The sequence below is a fragment of the Bombina bombina genome, chromosome 1, assembly GCF_027579735.1.
Source record: "Bombina bombina isolate aBomBom1 chromosome 1, aBomBom1.pri, whole genome shotgun sequence".
NCBI lineage: Eukaryota > Metazoa > Chordata > Amphibia > Anura > Bombinatoridae > Bombina > Bombina bombina.
In genome coordinates, this window is record NC_069499.1 from 576,007,979 (window position 1) to 576,026,388 (window position 18,410).

Genomic DNA, 18,410 nt, shown 5'->3' on the forward strand with positions numbered 1-18,410 from the left:
CAACTCGCCTTTCTGTTCTTCCAGATAATTATCAGCTGGAATGGATTTCCCCATCTGTAATTAATGTTTCTAGCCTGTAGATGTTTTGTCAGTGGAGAGAGTTCTTTTCTTCTGGCTAGAGTTCTGGCCGATAAATCAGCAAAAAACTGAAGAGTAATACCATCCTTTTGAATAGGTCATTTTTCTCTTGCCGCTTTCATAATCTGTTCTTTCAGCTGGTAGTTAGTTATTCTTGTGATCACGTCTCTGGGAGGAGCATTTTCTGGGGGTTTTAGCCTAAGGGCCCGGTGTGCTCTGTCTATATCTATTGTGGTATTATCAGTTGGATCTTTGAGCTGTGAGAATAAGGCTTGTAGGTATTCAATCAGTAGTGAAGCATCAATTTCTTCTGGGATACCGTGTATCCTAATGTTCTGTCTTCTGGACCTGTTCTCTAGGTCTTCAATTTTGTCCTCCAACTGCTTGATAGTTTGGTCCTGATGTTCCATCTGGCTGTGTACTTTTGTTAAGCATGCATCGTGTTCTTGTATGCTATCCTCTATAGTATTAACTCTATTGCCAATCTCCCCAATATCCCTTTTCAAGTCGGTGAGTTCGTCTTTTATGCATTGTTTTACTTGAGAGAAGAGCATATGTTCTTCCTCTTCAGATCCTGAATTTGAGGTGCTAGATGAAAGATGTGGCCTATGTGATGTCGTGATAGTGTCTTTTGGTGTCTGCGGCGTTGTGGCTTTAAAATAGCTATCCATAGAGGGATTCACCTGGCCGCCTCCTTTATTCTGCTTTCCTTTTAGTGTATTTTTCCTAGGAGACATCTTGCCTTTAATTTTTATTTGCAGTACACAGCTCTGAGTTGCGATGATCTGTATGTGCAAACTCTGCTCTCTCCTGACCCCCTTGCTTTAACTTCAAAAAATAGTATTCACAGATTTTATGTGAGGAGCTTTGCCTATAATGTTATCTGGAGATTTATAACCTGCGAGGCCAGGGAATGTTGTTTGCCTAATTAAAACCAGGTCTATATTCCCCTCTCTTTAGGCTTAATACTACGTTGTAGGCCTTAACAATGTGATTTCACAAGGACCGCTCTATATATATAAGTGTGGTACAGTTAGATACACATCAGAGCCTACACCGGCCTTATAAATGTCCCTTTATAGATATGTGATTACCTTCAGTATGTCTACTTTCACATCGTCTTGTTATTTGTGTTCCACCACATACTTATGCTTTATGGCTGTAAAAAAATTGCGCTGACAGAATGACACACCATATTAAAAGAAACCGCTTGTTAAATGAGTATGTTTATAAGCAGCTTTCTTTTACTCAGAAATTGCCCCCTTATGTTGTACAGTGTATTTAGTTTGTACCTTCCATGTTCCAGTCACAATTCTAGTCGTAGCTGTAAGGCTTCTCTTTCATTAAATCCCCTTAATAAAAGTGCGTGTACCTTCCAAAGATGGCGATTGCGCCTATGCAGTGTGTGACTCGGCAAGTATCAGGGACTGCAGTCTCCATTCCGTTTTCTGCCTCACCACAAGGCCACCGTAAGCTCAAGATCCTGACACACACCAGATCACTTGGTCTCTTGTGCTGATCGTCTGTTTGCCCGTATCTGAAATTATCTTTTAACTGCGCTTGTTAGGCCAGCCGGTCTGGTAAGGTGTATAACGGGCAAACGCAGCACGCCACCAGATTTTCCTTGCTCAGCTCCTAAGTTAAAACTGCTAGTCTAAGGTTTCATGGCATGGTGACAGGTCTGTGTTGGCTTTTAAGCACTTTTGTGGGCTAATGCACCGGAGCTCACCTAATGTGCGGCCATTCTCTATCAGTGCCGGCTCCGCCCCTAAATTTGGATTTCTATGTCCCGTTAATGTTCCATTGAGCATCAGCACTCTAAAAGTACTGGTTTCATCATTCTTAGATTTTTCTGGGTCTAAATGGACATAAACTCTAAAAGTTATATAGTAGATCAAGGTACTGGTAATAATCAAACCTTCACACAGATATTGGCTACTACCCTGGGATTTGAAGGTAGTCTTTTGTGTCTTTATACTTCCTCCTTTTTTGTCTTTGAGACAAGAACTACTTTGAATTTTGACTCTGCAGACATTCTTTCTTTTGCAGGGTACTGGATTTTCTGTAACTGTAAGGGACTCACCCTGGAGCTCCTGGTCAAGAACATCCGGTCTCGGCAAATGCAGAGAGTATCTGCTTCCATGGGATGTCGAGACTTGAATACTTCTGCTCCTTCCTGCAGCTCCCCTAGGCACGCTCAGCCACAATCTGCTGGAATTTAAAGGGGTCCTGTCTAATTACAAGAACTCCCACCTGGAGTACTCATGTGTGGGAGTTCCTATAAAAGCTCACTCTGCCCTTCACTCTGGGCTGAGATATTGCCGTTCAACCTTGCTCCTGGTTCCTGTTAAGCTAATGCATACTTATTTGCTACCTATGTATGCTCACCTTGTTCCAGAAACTCATGCATTCTGACCTTATACCTGTGTATTCTCATCTTGTTCCAGAGACTACACATACTTACCTGATACCTGGTTCCTGAAAGTCGAGCAGACTTGCCTGATACCTGTGTATGCTCCCCTTGTTCCTGAAGCTGTATCTATCTTGAATCCCATGACAGTCTCACCAACAGTATCGGCTTGGTATCCTGTGCCTGCTGAGAAACCTGTGTCTACTATATAATACAGAAACAAGAAATATTCCAGCCTCCAAAATTCTTTAAAAGAACCTTTATTTCCACATGGAGTCCTCAGAAACAAACATACAACGTTTCAAGCCTGTTATGGCTCTTAATCATGTATAATAAGAGCCATAACACGGTCTGTGTTATTTCTTCTTCCCTTTCCCACTCATATAATGTACTTCTTGGGTACACGCTTGACTAAAATGCACATTCATATGTAATAGGTAGTGATACTATTATTTTTTAATACAAATTAATCGTTCACCTTAATAATATTATTATAGTGATTGGTACTTTCATTATTTATTGCCTGACTTAAAATAATTAAATAATCTGATTATAATTGTTTAGATTATTTATAGCTGCTTGTATCACTTCTAGAATGATTATTTATAGGTTGCAGATCTTTGAACCATTCAAGCAGTGTATGTTCTCAGCTAACTCTACCTCTGAGCCATCATCTCATTGGTTGGTTCACCTTTATATCCCATCTGGGTTCATTAGGTTCTTTCATATGGTAGCAGCTGAAGTAAGTGCATTTGATGTAATGGAACTGAACTGCTTGTGTGTATATTATACATTGTGTTTATTATTTTAGTCAGGTTCTGTATGTATGTATTCTATTCTTTTACTGCACTTTGCTCTCTGTGCAGTTTTATTTAATCTTTATATGAAATTGATGTAATTTATTTCTTATGTATTTTCATAAGGATCAAGTGTGTGTTGTAAAATTCTTCATGAATTCAGTAAAAGCAGTGAGATGCTTCAAATTCCAATGAGCACACATGCTCAGTAGTAATGATGTGTATGTCATAAGTGACAAATGATAAAATAGAAAATGTCTGAACAGAGATTTTGCCATTTCTTGCTTTTTAAGAATATTAGCGTGAATTATAAATAAAGGTTATGTGCAATGCTAGAAATTACCACTAGTTTCAGATTTAAGTAATTGACTAGTAACTTTTTCCCTTACTGATAAACCACAGTGATTTTTCACACCCTTGATAATGCGCATTTATTAACTTTTTCCATGCTGAGCAACATATTGCAGGAAGAAGACAATATTTTTTTTTCTTTTTGTTGAGTAGATTAGTAGAGCCTGAGTTACTATATAAATACTGCACCATTCTCCAATTAAAAGAAAATGATCGTTTTAATTTACTAATAGTAACATTTTTTATTAAATAAAAAGTCAAATACCCCTTTTGCGAAGGGCTTGTAATATCTTGTTACAATGTTTATATTGAATAATCCCAATTTTATACTAACATATTGAAATGAGAAGACCACCAGCATATAACTCATCAATATTTAAAGAAAAATAATATCATAAGCAAGAGATTGCTACACCAGTGGAACATAGCTAACTATAAATATTATTTTTAAGAATATAAGGGCCAAATTACAAGTGGAGCACTATTATTATTGCAGTGTTCTTTATGCTCAAATCCATATTACAAGTGGCATGCTGTTTAAATTACTGCAATTTTAAATAATTTGAAAAAAGAAATACATTTTCGTTTTCAGTTTTCGGCCAAGTGCATCCTGAATTTTCGGGATCGGTTTTGGTCCAGAATTTCCATTTCATTGCATCACTAGTTTAGTTTATATGTGTATATATGTCTGTAAATACATATATACACGTGTATACATTTATATATATATATATTATATATATATATATATATATATATTCATTGAAATTATGGTGGAGATAAAGAACTGAGATTAAAATCCTCCATGTCTCAAAATTAAATCAATACAATTTTAGGAAATTAGCACATCTAGGCAAGATCCTCCGCTTGCTTTTCCCCAGAAATACTCCATATACAATGTTACCAGTGCACAAGAGAAATCTGGGTAAGATATGCAAATTAAATATGCAAATTCTCAGTTTTTTTGCTTCAAATACTGTTTTAACACAGCAATCCTTTTAACAGGATTATTGCAACAATACAGAAATCACTCACTAGACAGCCTGTTTTGTTCTTTTTTAGAACTCGTCAGTAGGAGATAGATTTCTGGTTGCTGCTTTGGTAAAGCTACTTTCAGGGTTAAATGAAAATTCATTAAAATTATGGTGGAGATAAAGAACTGAGATTAAAATCCTCCATGTCTCAAAATTAAATCAATACAAATATTTGCATAGGAAATTAGCACATCTAGGGAATATTCCCCGCTTGCTTTTCCCCAGAAATACTCCATATACAATGTTACCAGTGCACAAGAGAATTCTGGGTAAGATATGCAAATTAAATATGCAAATTCTCAGTTGTTTTTTTTACCAAAGCAGCAACCAGCAATCTATCTCCTACTGACGAGTTCTAAAAAGAACGAAACAGGCTGTCTAGTGAGTGATTTCAATATTGCAAACGATCGTGAAACACTTGTAATCTAGCCCTTTCTCATTAAATAATCATGGTATGAGATTTTACATTCCTAACATTTTCCATTTGACTAATTGAAGTAAGCAAAGGCAGTTAGTTGGCAACATCTAAACATGAGAGTTTTATGCAAACAACTTTCATGTCTACCTCAATGGAAAATAACAAAAACAATCTATTTCACCTAGGCAATATGTACTGTATTTATTCCTAATACTATGGAATGCATTTACAGTGTAGAAGTAGTACAGTTATAAATCTTCTGAGAACTCTGAATAGTAAATAAATACAGCATGAAAAATGTACATTTAAGAGGTAGGTTACAAACAGTGACTAAAAAGAAAATCTTCTGAAATAAACATTTTTTATTAAATACATCTGGAAAAATAGTGTAAACATTCTAAAATCTCCTTTAAATTACAATAAAAGAAAAAATATGAAAATGTCATATTTTAAAGAAATCTCAACAATACTAAAACAAAACAATCTTTCTAAAGAGATTACAAAAATAATTGTTTAAGTGCATTTTTGTTTGTAAATGTTCGAAATTTGCACATTTAAAATGAATAATTTAATATATTTTAGCTGATTATAACAATAATGATTATTACTTTGGTATTATGCAGAAATATTTAACAATTGTGTATTGTGGGATTTTTTTATTATTAAGTAACAGATAATGGCACACCATTCAAAGTTCTTTAGATTTGGCACCCACATGTTTTACTACTTAGCCATGAAAATATGTTTTTGACAATACTTCATGTTTCATGTACTAAATGACAGTCTTACAGAAAGTCTAATTAAATCTACCATTTATTTTTAAAGTGGATGACTTGAAAGATCAATGCATTTAACAACCACATTGAATTAGTCTTTCAAGGTGATTCTTTATTTATAAAGTGCATTGTCAGTTGGACACGTTCATTGACATTCTTCAATAATATTCTGTTCTTGTCTGAACTTTATTATGTAACAACAACCTGGTCAAACTCTTGGCTGTTTGCAGTAGAGTTATCCAGACTTGCCTGGGGCTGTGCAAAATTGATGAAAACCTATTATGAAATGAAATATGAAAATGAGAATCAAATTGCATTCAAAACTGTACTTGTTAGATGGTCACATTACATACAAACACATCTGAAATATTTACTGTGCTTAAAATATCAGTATCCAGTGGGATAAACATTGAAAATATTATGTACATTAAAAAACTGCATGAAATTTGGCAGCTGGTTTGGGGGTAACGAATCATAAAACAAGGAAATTTGAAGTGAGCCCATTTTGTAGTTTTTGTGATTAATGAAGGTTTGAATTGATATATGTGGAGCTATTTTTATTTTTTAAAGAAACAGTTACCGCCCACATGACTCAACAGTTATGCTTGAAATTAGTCAGGAAGAATCTTTCAAGTGGTTTTCTTTGTTAATGGAATATTTTTAATTTTATTATTCATACATAGTAGATCACGAAAATTCCTTTTTGTACTCACTTCACAGGATTAGATAAATCTGAGGGGCACACTAGAAAATGTATTTATGCATGATCTTGCATTGCATCTTAATTGTAATGAGTAATTATTAAAAACTAACATGCTTATTTATGGCAAAACATTAAAGCACACAAAATTACTTAATTCTTCTGCCACTGAGTGGGAAGTAACAGTGTTTTTTCCATATGAGCAGCATAATCTTAAAATTTTGAGGGTTGATATACAATAATTACTGGAAAACCTCCATTAACCAACAAACACATAAAAAATATATTGTCTTTACCTCATCCAGTGTTGTTTGACTGACTGAAAAGTTAATAATATTAAGGATTGTCTTGTTGGTTTCAAGAAGATCGAATATATTGGCAACTCCTCCTGCAGTCACTGGCACATGATACTCTACCATGGAGAGATGTTGATCCTGTGATAGAATGACATGCGATTATTTTTATACAACAACGCACTCAATAATAAATTAATATCATCATGTGTATCTTTGCTTTTTCAGTTAAATGTTAACAAAAACAAGTTCTTCTTCTTAAAAATTCTAGGTTTTGTTAGTTGTGTTTGCAAACTTGGTAAATAGTAGGTTAATACAGAAAAGTTCTTCCAACAGGATAGCTGAAGCGGGATATTGCAGAGCAATGCACCACATCTGGGAGGCTCTGTAATATGCTTTAATTAAAGCAAGTAAAGCAAATATGTCACAGTGTACCCATGCTTGATTCTGTGGCTTGGTAACAGGCATATTTCACCCACCCTGCTCTATGGTTTGTATCACTGTTTCTTAAAGGGATATGAAACCCAATTTTTTTTCTTTAATGATTCAGATAGAGCATGCCATTTTAAGCAACTTTCAAATTTACTCTCTTGGTATCTTTATTTGGAAAGCAGCAATGTAAGCTTAGGATTCGGTCCATATTTGGTTCAGCACGTGGGTATCGCTTGCTGATTAGTGGCTAAATGAAGCCACCAATCAGCAAGCGCTTCCCAGGGTGCTGAATCAAAAATGGGCTGGCTTCTAAGCTTACACTCCTGCTTTTTCAAATAAAGATACCAAGAGAACAAAGAAAAATTGATAATAGGAGTAAATTAGAAAGTTGCTTAAAAATGCATGCTCTATCATGAAAAAAAAATTGGGTTTCATATCCCTTTAAGTAACTTAAGTGTTAGCATGAAAAATGTTAGCATTTTATTTTAGTCACATTTTCATATGCTCATTTAGATATTTCAGTATGATGTGGGATTTAAAGGGCACAGAAACTTTGTTCTTTAATATCATGCTATCAGTGTTTTCTACTCAAGTAACATAAAAGTATTTGTAGAAAGAATAACTATTATCTAGGGTTTTATATTATAAAGTTACTGAGCAAATCTATTTAGGTATTGATTTATTTCTGTAGAGTTCAGATTAGTTGATCTCTGATTTTATTCAAGGAATTTGGCAATATGCTTAGGCAATCTTTTAAAGATGGGTCAACAAATGTATGACTTGGGTCAGGAATACTGAGGCATTACTTTAATCTTAAAACAGCAATATTTATCTTCATAAAAGTGTGTACTTGTGCAAAATCTCAGGCCAAAAAAGAATATAGAGTACAGAAAATGAAAGAATATCTTTTATGCGTGTATGACATGGGGACAAAATGTAATGTCCCATTTCCAGTCAGATACTGGTTAGGGAATAAAGTGTTATATGCACCTACAAATAGACCCGTGTTTCAAAAATACAAATACATTTTATTTTACCTTCAGATTTGTGTTTGGGAAATGGAAGTCCATGAAATCAGTAAGTCTATCAACGCTTACAGATGTGTCTTTAAGATATATTTTCACTGTGAATCCACTTCCAAACCTGAAAGAACACGAACAAGGCAATCATTAAACAAAGAAAGACATTATTTTAACATGATTCTATATTGGAACTAGATTATTAAAACTTCTAAAGTTTTTACCACCCAGTGCAATAATAAGTAAAACCTATTAATTGCAAGAAACTTTAACCATGAGCCTGCTATATACAGCTATGTTATGATGCCTAAGACTTCTTTTCCATGAAAAAGCAACTGATATTGAACAATATGCTATGATTTGAAAAGACAGGTAAAGCCCACATTTATCTGCATAATCTAACCTGGCACTTTAACACCTATCTGTGGTCTCTGCCTGCTCTACTCAGACCTGTAGGTTTGCAGACAACCCTAGCTAATAGTCCAGTATTAGGGGTAGATTTATTAAGCAGCGAGTGCTGCTTTCTATGCCCGTCGTAAGACCACTGCTCCTTAACTTAAAAAGGAGGCGTACTGCAGTCATCCCGATCCGATTGGGGTGATTGACACCCCCTGCTAGTGGCCGATTGGCTGCGAATGTGCAGGGGGTGGCATTGCACAAGCATTTCACAAGAAATGCTTGTGCAATGTTAAATGCAGACAGCATCCCCTCGACCTTTAATAAATCTGCCCCTTATTCTGGGTTATATTATCAGCTCTTATGATTTGTTAAAAATGTTTTGCTATTGTCTTCTTCACAATGGACACTGGGATAAGTGTGAGGACACTAAGATAAATGTGGGATGACGTTTTTGTATTTGAAATCAACATGTTTTTTCCATTGTTTTGTTTTTAGGGGTACACAGGTGCTCATACATTAATGCCATTATCTGTGCTATTGTCAGCATTTCAATATATTTGTGTACATAAGTGATAGTTGTGAAGGAACAGAATTGAAAAAATGTCACTAACCTGCTTTTTATGTGCTGTAATGGCCCAATGCACTGAAACTTTCCTTTCACCATGATGGCCAATCTGGTACAGAGTGCTTCACACTCCTCCATACTAGGGAACAGAGAAACACACATTATACTTGTATTCTTATGCAGACTAAAACAAACACATGACAAAATGCTATAGCCTCTTCTAATTATCCCTCCTACTTCCCTTAGACTGACACATACTCAAAATAAACTTTTAAACTTAAAGCAACATAAGATGACAATCATTTTCAACATCACTTTTCAATTTCTGTTTCTTGACACATTCACCTCAACAAGTCCTATTGTATTCAAGAGAAAAGGACCTTTCTATTTTGCACACAAACTTATATACAAGTAGTGATTACTTGATGGAATCGCAGCACTATATCAAAGAAGCCAGTGTGCTGGGTCTCTCTGATTTATTACCTTTTGTATACACTCTTCCATATCCTAACTGGCATTGTGTATGCAGCCCCAGATCTTTAATTTCAGATTCTGAAGAGCTCATGAGATGATAAAAGGGAAATCAAAAGATAAGGAGTGGTAGATACAGCTGAGTGGAAGAGAAGATGAACAAAAAATAGAATGAGTCCCAGAAAAGTACATGGAAGAATCTGGTCCTATCAATCAAGTTCTCGTACTTAAATGTCATTATTCAGCGCTCCCTTTTATAAAGTGTCACAATAGCTAATCATTTTTACATCTGAAACAAAAGCCTTGATGTACTATTGTGCAGTAACAAAAGTAGATATTCAGAAGTGGCAGCATTGCTTGTTTTAAAATATCTTATATAGTTTGTGTGCTGCAATAGTCTGGGCTCACATGACTGAACCACATGTATACACTAAACTAAATCTAATTTGATATGCTTGGAGCTTGGGAGGCATTAGGAGAATATATTTCATTTTTTTATATTTTGAATAGTCTAAAGATGTGTATATTTTGTCATATTTTTAGCATGGATTACAGGCAGCCTCAAATTAAACTGCCCTTGACGAAAAACCACTGACATTGTTTTTCAATGTGTTCTTTAGAAGAAATGGCTATGTTACTTACAATACATATTCAGTGTCACTTAAAGGGATACTAAACCCACAGTTTTTCTTCCATGATTCAGATTGAGCATGTCATTTTAAGCAACTTTTTAATTTACTCCTATTATCAATTTTACTTCATTGTCTTGGTATCTTTATTTGAAAAATATTTAAATGTAGCCACCCATCAGCAAGTGCTATACAGGGTTCTGAACCAAAAATGGGCAGACTCCTTATCTTAGATTCCTGCTTTTTCAAATAAAGATAGCAAGAGAATGATGAAAAATGAATAATAGGAGTAAATTAGAAAGTTGCTTAAAATTGCATGCTCTATCCAAATCATAAAAGAAAAAATGTGGGTTTAGTTTCCCTTTATGTGTTTTCATCATATTATTCATGTAGTAGAGCATTAATGACCAATTAAGGAACAATATTTAAAAAACAAAATTTATGCTTACCTGATAAATGTATTTATTTCAAGATATGGTGAGTCCATGGCTTGAGTAATTACTGTTGGGAATAGCACTCCTGGCCAGCAGGAGGAGGCAAAGAGCACCACAGTTAAACTGCTAAGTATCACTCCCTTACCCACAACCCCCAGTCATTCAACCAAAGGGAAATGGAGAAAAAGGAGTAACACAAGGTGTAGAGGTTCCTGAGGTTATAAAGAACAACTGTCTTAAAATTAAGGGTGGGGCCATGGACTCACCATATCCGGAAATTAATCAGGTAAGCATAAATTTTGTTTTTCTTTCCTAAGATATGGTGAGTCCACGGCTTGAGTAATTACTGTTGGGACCAATACCCAAGCTAGAGGACATGGATAAATAGGGAGGGACAAGACAGGCAGTTCTAAACAGAAGGCACCACCAGTTGAAGAACCTTTCTCCCAAAAAAAAGCCTCAGCCGAGGCAAAAGTATAGAATTTGGAAAAAGTATGTAGAGAAAACCAAGTTGCAGCCTTGCAAATTTGTTCCACAGAAGCTTCATTTTTGTAAGCCCAAGAAGAGGAAACAGCTCTTGTGGAATAAGCTGTAATTCTCTCAGGAGGCTGCTGTCCAGCAGTCTCATAAGCCAAACGAATTATACTTCGTAACCAAAAAGAAAGAGTAGTAGCAGTTGCTTTCTAACCTTTACGTTTCCCAGAGAAACAGACAAAGAGGGCAGAGGCCTGGTCGAAAATCCTTAGTCGCCTGTAAGTAGAATTTAAGAGCATGTACAATATCCAAATTGTGTAACAAGCGTTCTTTGGAAGAAGAAGGATTAGGAAACAGAGAGGGGACAACAATTTCCTTATTGATATTTCTATTAGAAACAACCTTAGGAATGAAACCTAACTTAGTATGAAGAACCGCCTTATTGGCATGAAAAGATAAGGGGAATCACACTGCAGAGCTGAGAGTTCCGAGACCACCAGACATCTATCAGAACGGCCTGCGGATCTCTTGACCTTGAACCGAAGCTTGGCATTCTGATGGGACACCATCAGATCTAACTCTGGCAGCCCCCATTTGAGGACTAAGCTGGAAAACACCTCCGGATGGAGTTCCCACTCCCCAGGATGAAAAGTCTGTCTGCTCAGAAAATCCACTTCCCAGTTGTCTACACCTGGAATGTGGATGGCAGATAGGCAGCAATTGTGGGTCTCTTCCCACTGAAGAATCAGAGTAGCCTTGTTCATGGCTAAGGAACTCTGAGTTCCTCCCTGGGGATTTATGTAAGCCACAGAGGTTATGTTTTCTGTCTGGAACCTGATAAACTGGGCTGAGGACAACTGAGGCCAAGTCAATAGAGCATTGTAAATCACCCTCAACTCCAACATGTTGATGGGAAGAGCAGACTCCTCCCGAGTCCAAAGGCCCTGAGCTTTTAACAAGTTCCAGACTGCTCCCCAGCCCAGCAGGCTGGCGTCCGTGGTCACGATCACCCAGGAAGGTCTCTGAAAGCATGTGCCCTGAGACAGATGTTCTTGAGAAATCCACCATGGGAGAGAATCCCTTGATGACTGATATAACTCTATTCTCTGAGATAGATTCGCATGGTCACCATTCCATTGTCTGAGCATGCACAATTGGAGAGCTCTCAAATGGAATTGAGCAAAAGAAATTATGTCCATGGAAGCCACCATCAGACCGATTACCTCCTTCTGACCTCTGTCAGAAAAATCTTCATCAATAGAGAATCTATTATGGTCCCTAAGAGCACTACTCTTGTAGCAGGGGAAAGTGAGCTTTTTTTCCAGATTCACATTCCATCCGTGGGAACGAAGAAAAGAAAACAATATCTCTGTGTGAGATTTTGCTTGTTGAAAAGATGGCGCCTGAACCAATATGTCGTACAGGTAGGGTGCACAGCAATTCCACGAGAACGAATCACTGCCAAAAGAGCCCCCAGAACCTTTAAAAAATTCTGGGAACCGTGGCTAGACCAAATGGAAGGGCCATGAACTGGAAATGTTTGTCCAGAAAGGCAAATCTCAGGAATCTGTTATGGTCCCTGTGAATAGGAACATGACGATATGGATCCTTTAGGTCTATGGTTGTCATGAACTGACCTTCTTGTACTAAAGGAAGAATGGAGCTTATAGTCTCCATCTTTAAGGATGGAACTTTGACAAATTTGTTTAGACACGTCAAGTCTAGAATGGGACGGAAAATTCCTCTTTTTTGGGAACCATAAATAGGTTGCAGTAGAACCCGAGACCCGGTTCCTGCACTGGAACTGGAACTATCACTCCCAGGGAGGAAAGATATTGTATACATATCAAGAACGCCTTTCTCTATATCTGGTCTGCAGATAATCTTGAGAGAAGGAATCTGCCTCTGGGAGGAAAAGTCTTAATTTCTATTTTGTAGCCCTGGGATACTATGTCCACAGTCCAGGGATCTGGGACATCTGGCATCCAGGCTTGAGAGAACTGAGAAAGTCTGCCCCCCACCTGATCTAATCTTGGATCGTGGGTAATCCTTTTATGGTGATTTGGAATCAGCTGCTGCTCAGTTTCTTTGATTGTGTCCCCTTGTTCCAAGACTGATTGGGTTTCAAAGAAGACTTGGATTGTTCCTGCTTGGAAGAAGAAGGGGAAGACTTTCCTCTAAAGTTACAAAAGGAATGAAAATTACTCTGATGTCCTTTAGGCCTATTCTTTTTATCTTGAGGTAGAAAAGACTCTTTTCCACCCGTAATATCAGAGATAATTTCTGCCAAACCGGGTCCAAACAAGGTTTTGCCCTTGTAAGGAATCGCCAGAAGCTTGACTTAAGAGGAAACGTCCGCAGACCAGGATCTCAACCATAATGCCCTGTGGGCTAGGACAGTGAAACTAGAAGTTTTAGCTCCTAGTCTAACAACCTGTAAAATGGCATCTGCAATAAAGGAGTTGGCCAATTTAAGAGCTTTAATCCTATCCTGAATTTCATCCAAGGAAGTCTCTACTTGAAGAGAATCAAACAAGGCGTGGAACCAATAAGATGCTGCAGTAGTCACAGTGGCAATACACACTGCAGGTTGCCATTGGAGACCTTGATGAACATAAATCTTTTTCAAATAAGCCTCCAGCATCTTTTCCATCGGATCCTTAAAAAATCAGCTATCCTAAGTAGGAATAGTGGATCTCTTAGCCAGAGTGGAAATGACCCCTTCAACTTTGGGTACAGTATACCAAGTGTCTTTAATGGAGTCCTCAACAGAAAACATTTTCTTAAAAATGGGAGACGGGGAAAAAGACACCCCTGGTTTCCCCTATTCCTGTTAGATAATCCTGGCACAGTCTGGCACAGGAAAAACCTCTGAAGTGGAAGGTTCATCAAAGAAACTATTACGTTTACTAGATTTCTTAGGAGTGACAACGACAGGGGTATTGGAGTAATCTAAAGTAGGTAAAACCTCCTTTAACAGTACACAAAGGTGTTTAAGCTTAAATCTGAAGGATACGGGGGCGGAGCCAACGCCTGAGCTAAACAGACGCACACTTCAGGAGCTCCGGCTACAATTTTCATAAAAATCCAGTTTGCCAACTCCTTAGGCTTATACTTTCAACAAATCTAGTGAATTTAGTAACTTGGGAGTTGTACTGGGTCTAATCCTCAGAGAACATCACTCTATGGCGGTAGTTTCTCCAGGCATGATGAGTATCACTAACTGATGCACCCAGGAGCGGCCATTTCCCTACCCACGTGGAGCCTAGCAAGAGAGATTACTCTGACTACCTAACTTTCACCGATTCTACGCACCATGGCATCTGCAGCCCACATGCTCGAAGTGCTGAGCAACCTTCTGGAGGGCTACCAAGAGGCTTTCACACAAACGCTACGATCAGCATTTCACATCCACTTTGTCTATACAGGAGGCAGAAAGACAGCCACAAACAATACTGGCCTCTCTAGCTTACTCATTGCCCTCAAGTTTGGATTGCACAGCTCTGATCGCTTTATACAAAGAGGAGCCGGTGAGCCGACAGAAAACAGAGTCGCATGCAGTATATACTTCTATGCCCTACTTATGCCACAATCTCTATCACAAAGAGAACTTGCAGCCAGGATGGGACATCACCAATATATGTGCAAGAGATCGCGACCTGCTGGACAAAGAAATGGGATCACAGCTTGCATGTACGCTCTCTCTAGGGATGATGGCACCTTTTTCCCCACCGGAATGCTCTCTCCAGAACAATCCTCTAACTGTGTCTAACCGGAGGGATTACCTTCTAGGGGTAACTAACGCAATCTCAAATGCGCTATCTGTGGAACTTGAACTGTTTGCTACTGTCCCTGGAGCCTTGCCTGAAGAGATCCGGTATTATAACTCCTCACCCCGAGATGACTTTAGGCAAGGCATTGGTTAGGATCTCCTCAGAACTGTAATTTACCGGACATCTGAGTTGCAAATTTGAGGCTTATACGTTCAAAGCAGCTCTGTTGTTATGGTTATTTTGAGTTCTGTTTTTTCTGCACGTGGTTGCTTGCTATAGATATATAATTTACCTTTTTCTAAGCCCTGTAGTAACAATGGAACCACATATATATAACATCCCATACTACAAAAAGAGGATTTCAATCAATGTTTTTTCCTTTTCTGGGCGCTGCAGTCCCTGTTAATCTTTATTATACACTGCCTTATACCTCCACAGTTAGTTAATTAAACACAGAGTTATACAGACATGACTGCAACCAGGGCTGTTCTCTGTAGATGTTTTGTTTTTTCAATGCCCATAATGTAGCAAAGATAATACGTACTTTCATGTTAAAGTCTGTTTTTTATCTCTTTCCCCTGTGATGTTCAGCCTACATGGTACTTAGCAATTATTATAACCTAGTCCCATAACTATATGCCTATGCAACGTCCTGGGTAGTTGACGCTAAGGATGGTTAACCTTTACCTTCAACTCTAGACTATTATGTAGCATTATCTCCCTACCATCTTCTCACTTCGCATGGTTACTATGGGACAATATATACCTACAGGAACGTATGTTCTGTTAACAAGTGTAATTTTTGTTCCCCTGTTTGAGGACCCATCCTCTCATTTATATGATATGTTTCCCTCTACATCCTATCTCTACCAGCAAGTGGATGGTGGGCTGTTAGTTATATCACTTGCATATGATAACATATATTTGAGCCTTTGCATTGCCTTGGTTTTAACTGTGACATTCAAAGCTTTTATACAATGCTCCGTTTTCCTGTGACCAAAGAGTGAACCTTTCCCTACTACTATACCGGTCTTTTAGACCGTTATTTATGTGCTTTCAATGCTAATTAGGGGTAATATAGAAGTATGTATGTTTCACTACTATCATAAGCCTAATATGTGTGGATATGTTATCAGATAACAGACGATATAACAGTCACAGACAGTTACCTTACCTCATCTCTACCTATTATACATGCAAGCTGGTTAGTTGCTAATGTTTGACTCATGCATGTTCTATATATGCCCTGTATCTCACATTCACGATATACTAGCCTGCTAGAGGTTGCAGTAGCTATTCATATCCACTAGAGGGGAGTCACAGTTCAGTTATAACTTGAACTTCACGGCAAAACGGTGTGATTATGCAGCCTAAATGACTGATTCTTATCCTCATCGAGACTCCCTATCTTGGTAAGTGAGACTTGCTCCCCATAAATATATTTATGAGCACAGATTCTGGGCATTGTTGGGGACATCAGAAATACTCCTCAGGCATCTGTAATTGGCTCTTGGTATTTATTCTTGATAGCTTTCCTCCTTTCTGATATTTACACTATACATGGACATTGTTCATTCCCCTACCTATAATGCCTTAGTTTTAGAGCTATATAGGAGTTTAAGAAGAGGCTTGCTACAGTGGTCTTTTTGTCCTCATTATGTCTCTGGAGTAATCATATTTTCTTATCTGCACTCCCTCAATAGTTGGATCTTATTTATGATGTATTAACCTGTTTAATTAGTATGGTTTAAATCCATAGCATTTACTGTATTTATTTTCCTCTAACCATAGATTTCTGCTGGCGGATTAGAAACACCATTGCTGGGTATAGGGCCCATGCCCAGTAGGTGGGATATAAATAGGAGAAGTGAATACATATAATTTTCTCTCTTTTCACTACAGTCTAGTTATATCCATATTTCCCCTAGTACTAACAAAGACCATACTATATTGAACGCATCAGCTTAGAAACAGGTACATTGTCACAATACATCTCCTAGTTGCTCCTTTTTTGGGATATTTGCTTTCCCTAATTGTCAGTATTACATTCAACGTGCATCCAGATATACAGCATTCTCTACTTGATGGTACTAATGTTTCTAGATGTGGAATACGGCTATACTCCAAAACTTGCTTGTAGATTAAATCAACATTTTTCTTCAGACACCTAAACCTCACCTCCTGCATGCACCGAAGGCAAAGAGAATGACTGGGGGTTGTGGGTAAGGGAGTGATACTTAGCAGTTTAACTGTGGTGCTCTTTGCCTCCTCCTGCTGGCCAGGAGTGATATTCCCAACAGTAATTACTCAAGCCGTGGACTCACCATATCTTAGGAAAGAAATCTGTGCTTTGAAACCATTTACCACATTCATTTTGTTAGCTTATTTTCCAAGTTTTTGCAAATCAAAAGCAATTCAGGTAAACTCCTGGTAGAATACATGATCCCGGTCACTTAGGGATGGATGTATATAAGCTTGTGATTTGAGCTAACCAGTCACTGTGTAGAATGTTGAAAACTCACTTAAAGGGACACTCAAGTCAAAATTAAACTTTTATAATTCAGATAATATTTCCAATTTACTGTGAGGAAGTCGAGCAAGCACAATTTTTGGTACTTCACAGCAAAAGCATGCAATTTTGTTTTAGTTTCCTTAGACATTTTACATTAAAATTAAATGATCAGTATAATGTGCCTTTAAAGGGACAGTCAAGTCAAAATCAAACTTTCATGATTTAGATAGAGCACACAATTTTAAACTTTCCATATGCACAATTTCCTACTGAGCAGGTGCAAAACAACAGGATATACGTATATGCATTAAGTGATTGGCTGATGGCTGTTACATGATGCATTAGGAAGAAATTTTTTTGAAATTTGTCAGAAAAAATCTACTATTTTGAAATTCAAGCTTTTTAATTGGCTCTTTATTATGCATTTATTGGTGATGCTATTCTATTGTGGTGTTGGATTGGTTTATACCTGCAATTATTTATTGAAATATAATGTGCCTGTAGGTTGGTTTAGTTTGGGGCATACCTTAAAGGTGATTTTTATATTAAAAAGGGATTTAAATTAATTTATGATCAACAATAAGTGTGAGGTACAAAAAAAGGGGATTTAAACAACCTGGTGAATTGTTAGATACTGAACATCGCTAGAGCTCAATCTATCCATTTGTACTTCCACATAGAACAAAATGTTAGTACAGCCCTCTCATAATAGACTTTTATGGGTTGAGCACTAAAACTCTTGGCATCCTATCAAGCACTAACCCCAAGGTATGCTAAGCTGAAGGTACGCTAAAACAAAGAGGAAATAGTGAAGTTCTTTACAGAGTCTTAAAGAGACAGTCTAG

General features: G+C 37.4%; 1 protein-coding gene across 1 annotated transcript in view; it reads right to left on the minus strand.

Annotated features, from left to right (window-relative positions):
* Positions 1-3,852: 3,852 nt before the first annotated feature.
* Positions 3,853-18,410, minus strand: part of ABCA12 (ATP binding cassette subfamily A member 12) — a 317,047-nt gene continuing 302,489 nt past the window's right edge. Inside the window, exons 56-59 of the mRNA XM_053698806.1 lie at positions 9,319-9,411; positions 8,327-8,432; positions 6,861-6,998; positions 3,853-6,140 (exon numbers count right to left, since the gene is read on the minus strand). Of these exons, the coding sequence (XP_053554781.1) occupies positions 6,054-6,140; positions 6,861-6,998; positions 8,327-8,432; positions 9,319-9,411 (424 nt within the window). The 3' untranslated portion in view covers positions 3,853-6,053. The remainder of the gene's footprint in view (positions 6,141-6,860; positions 6,999-8,326; positions 8,433-9,318; positions 9,412-18,410) is intronic.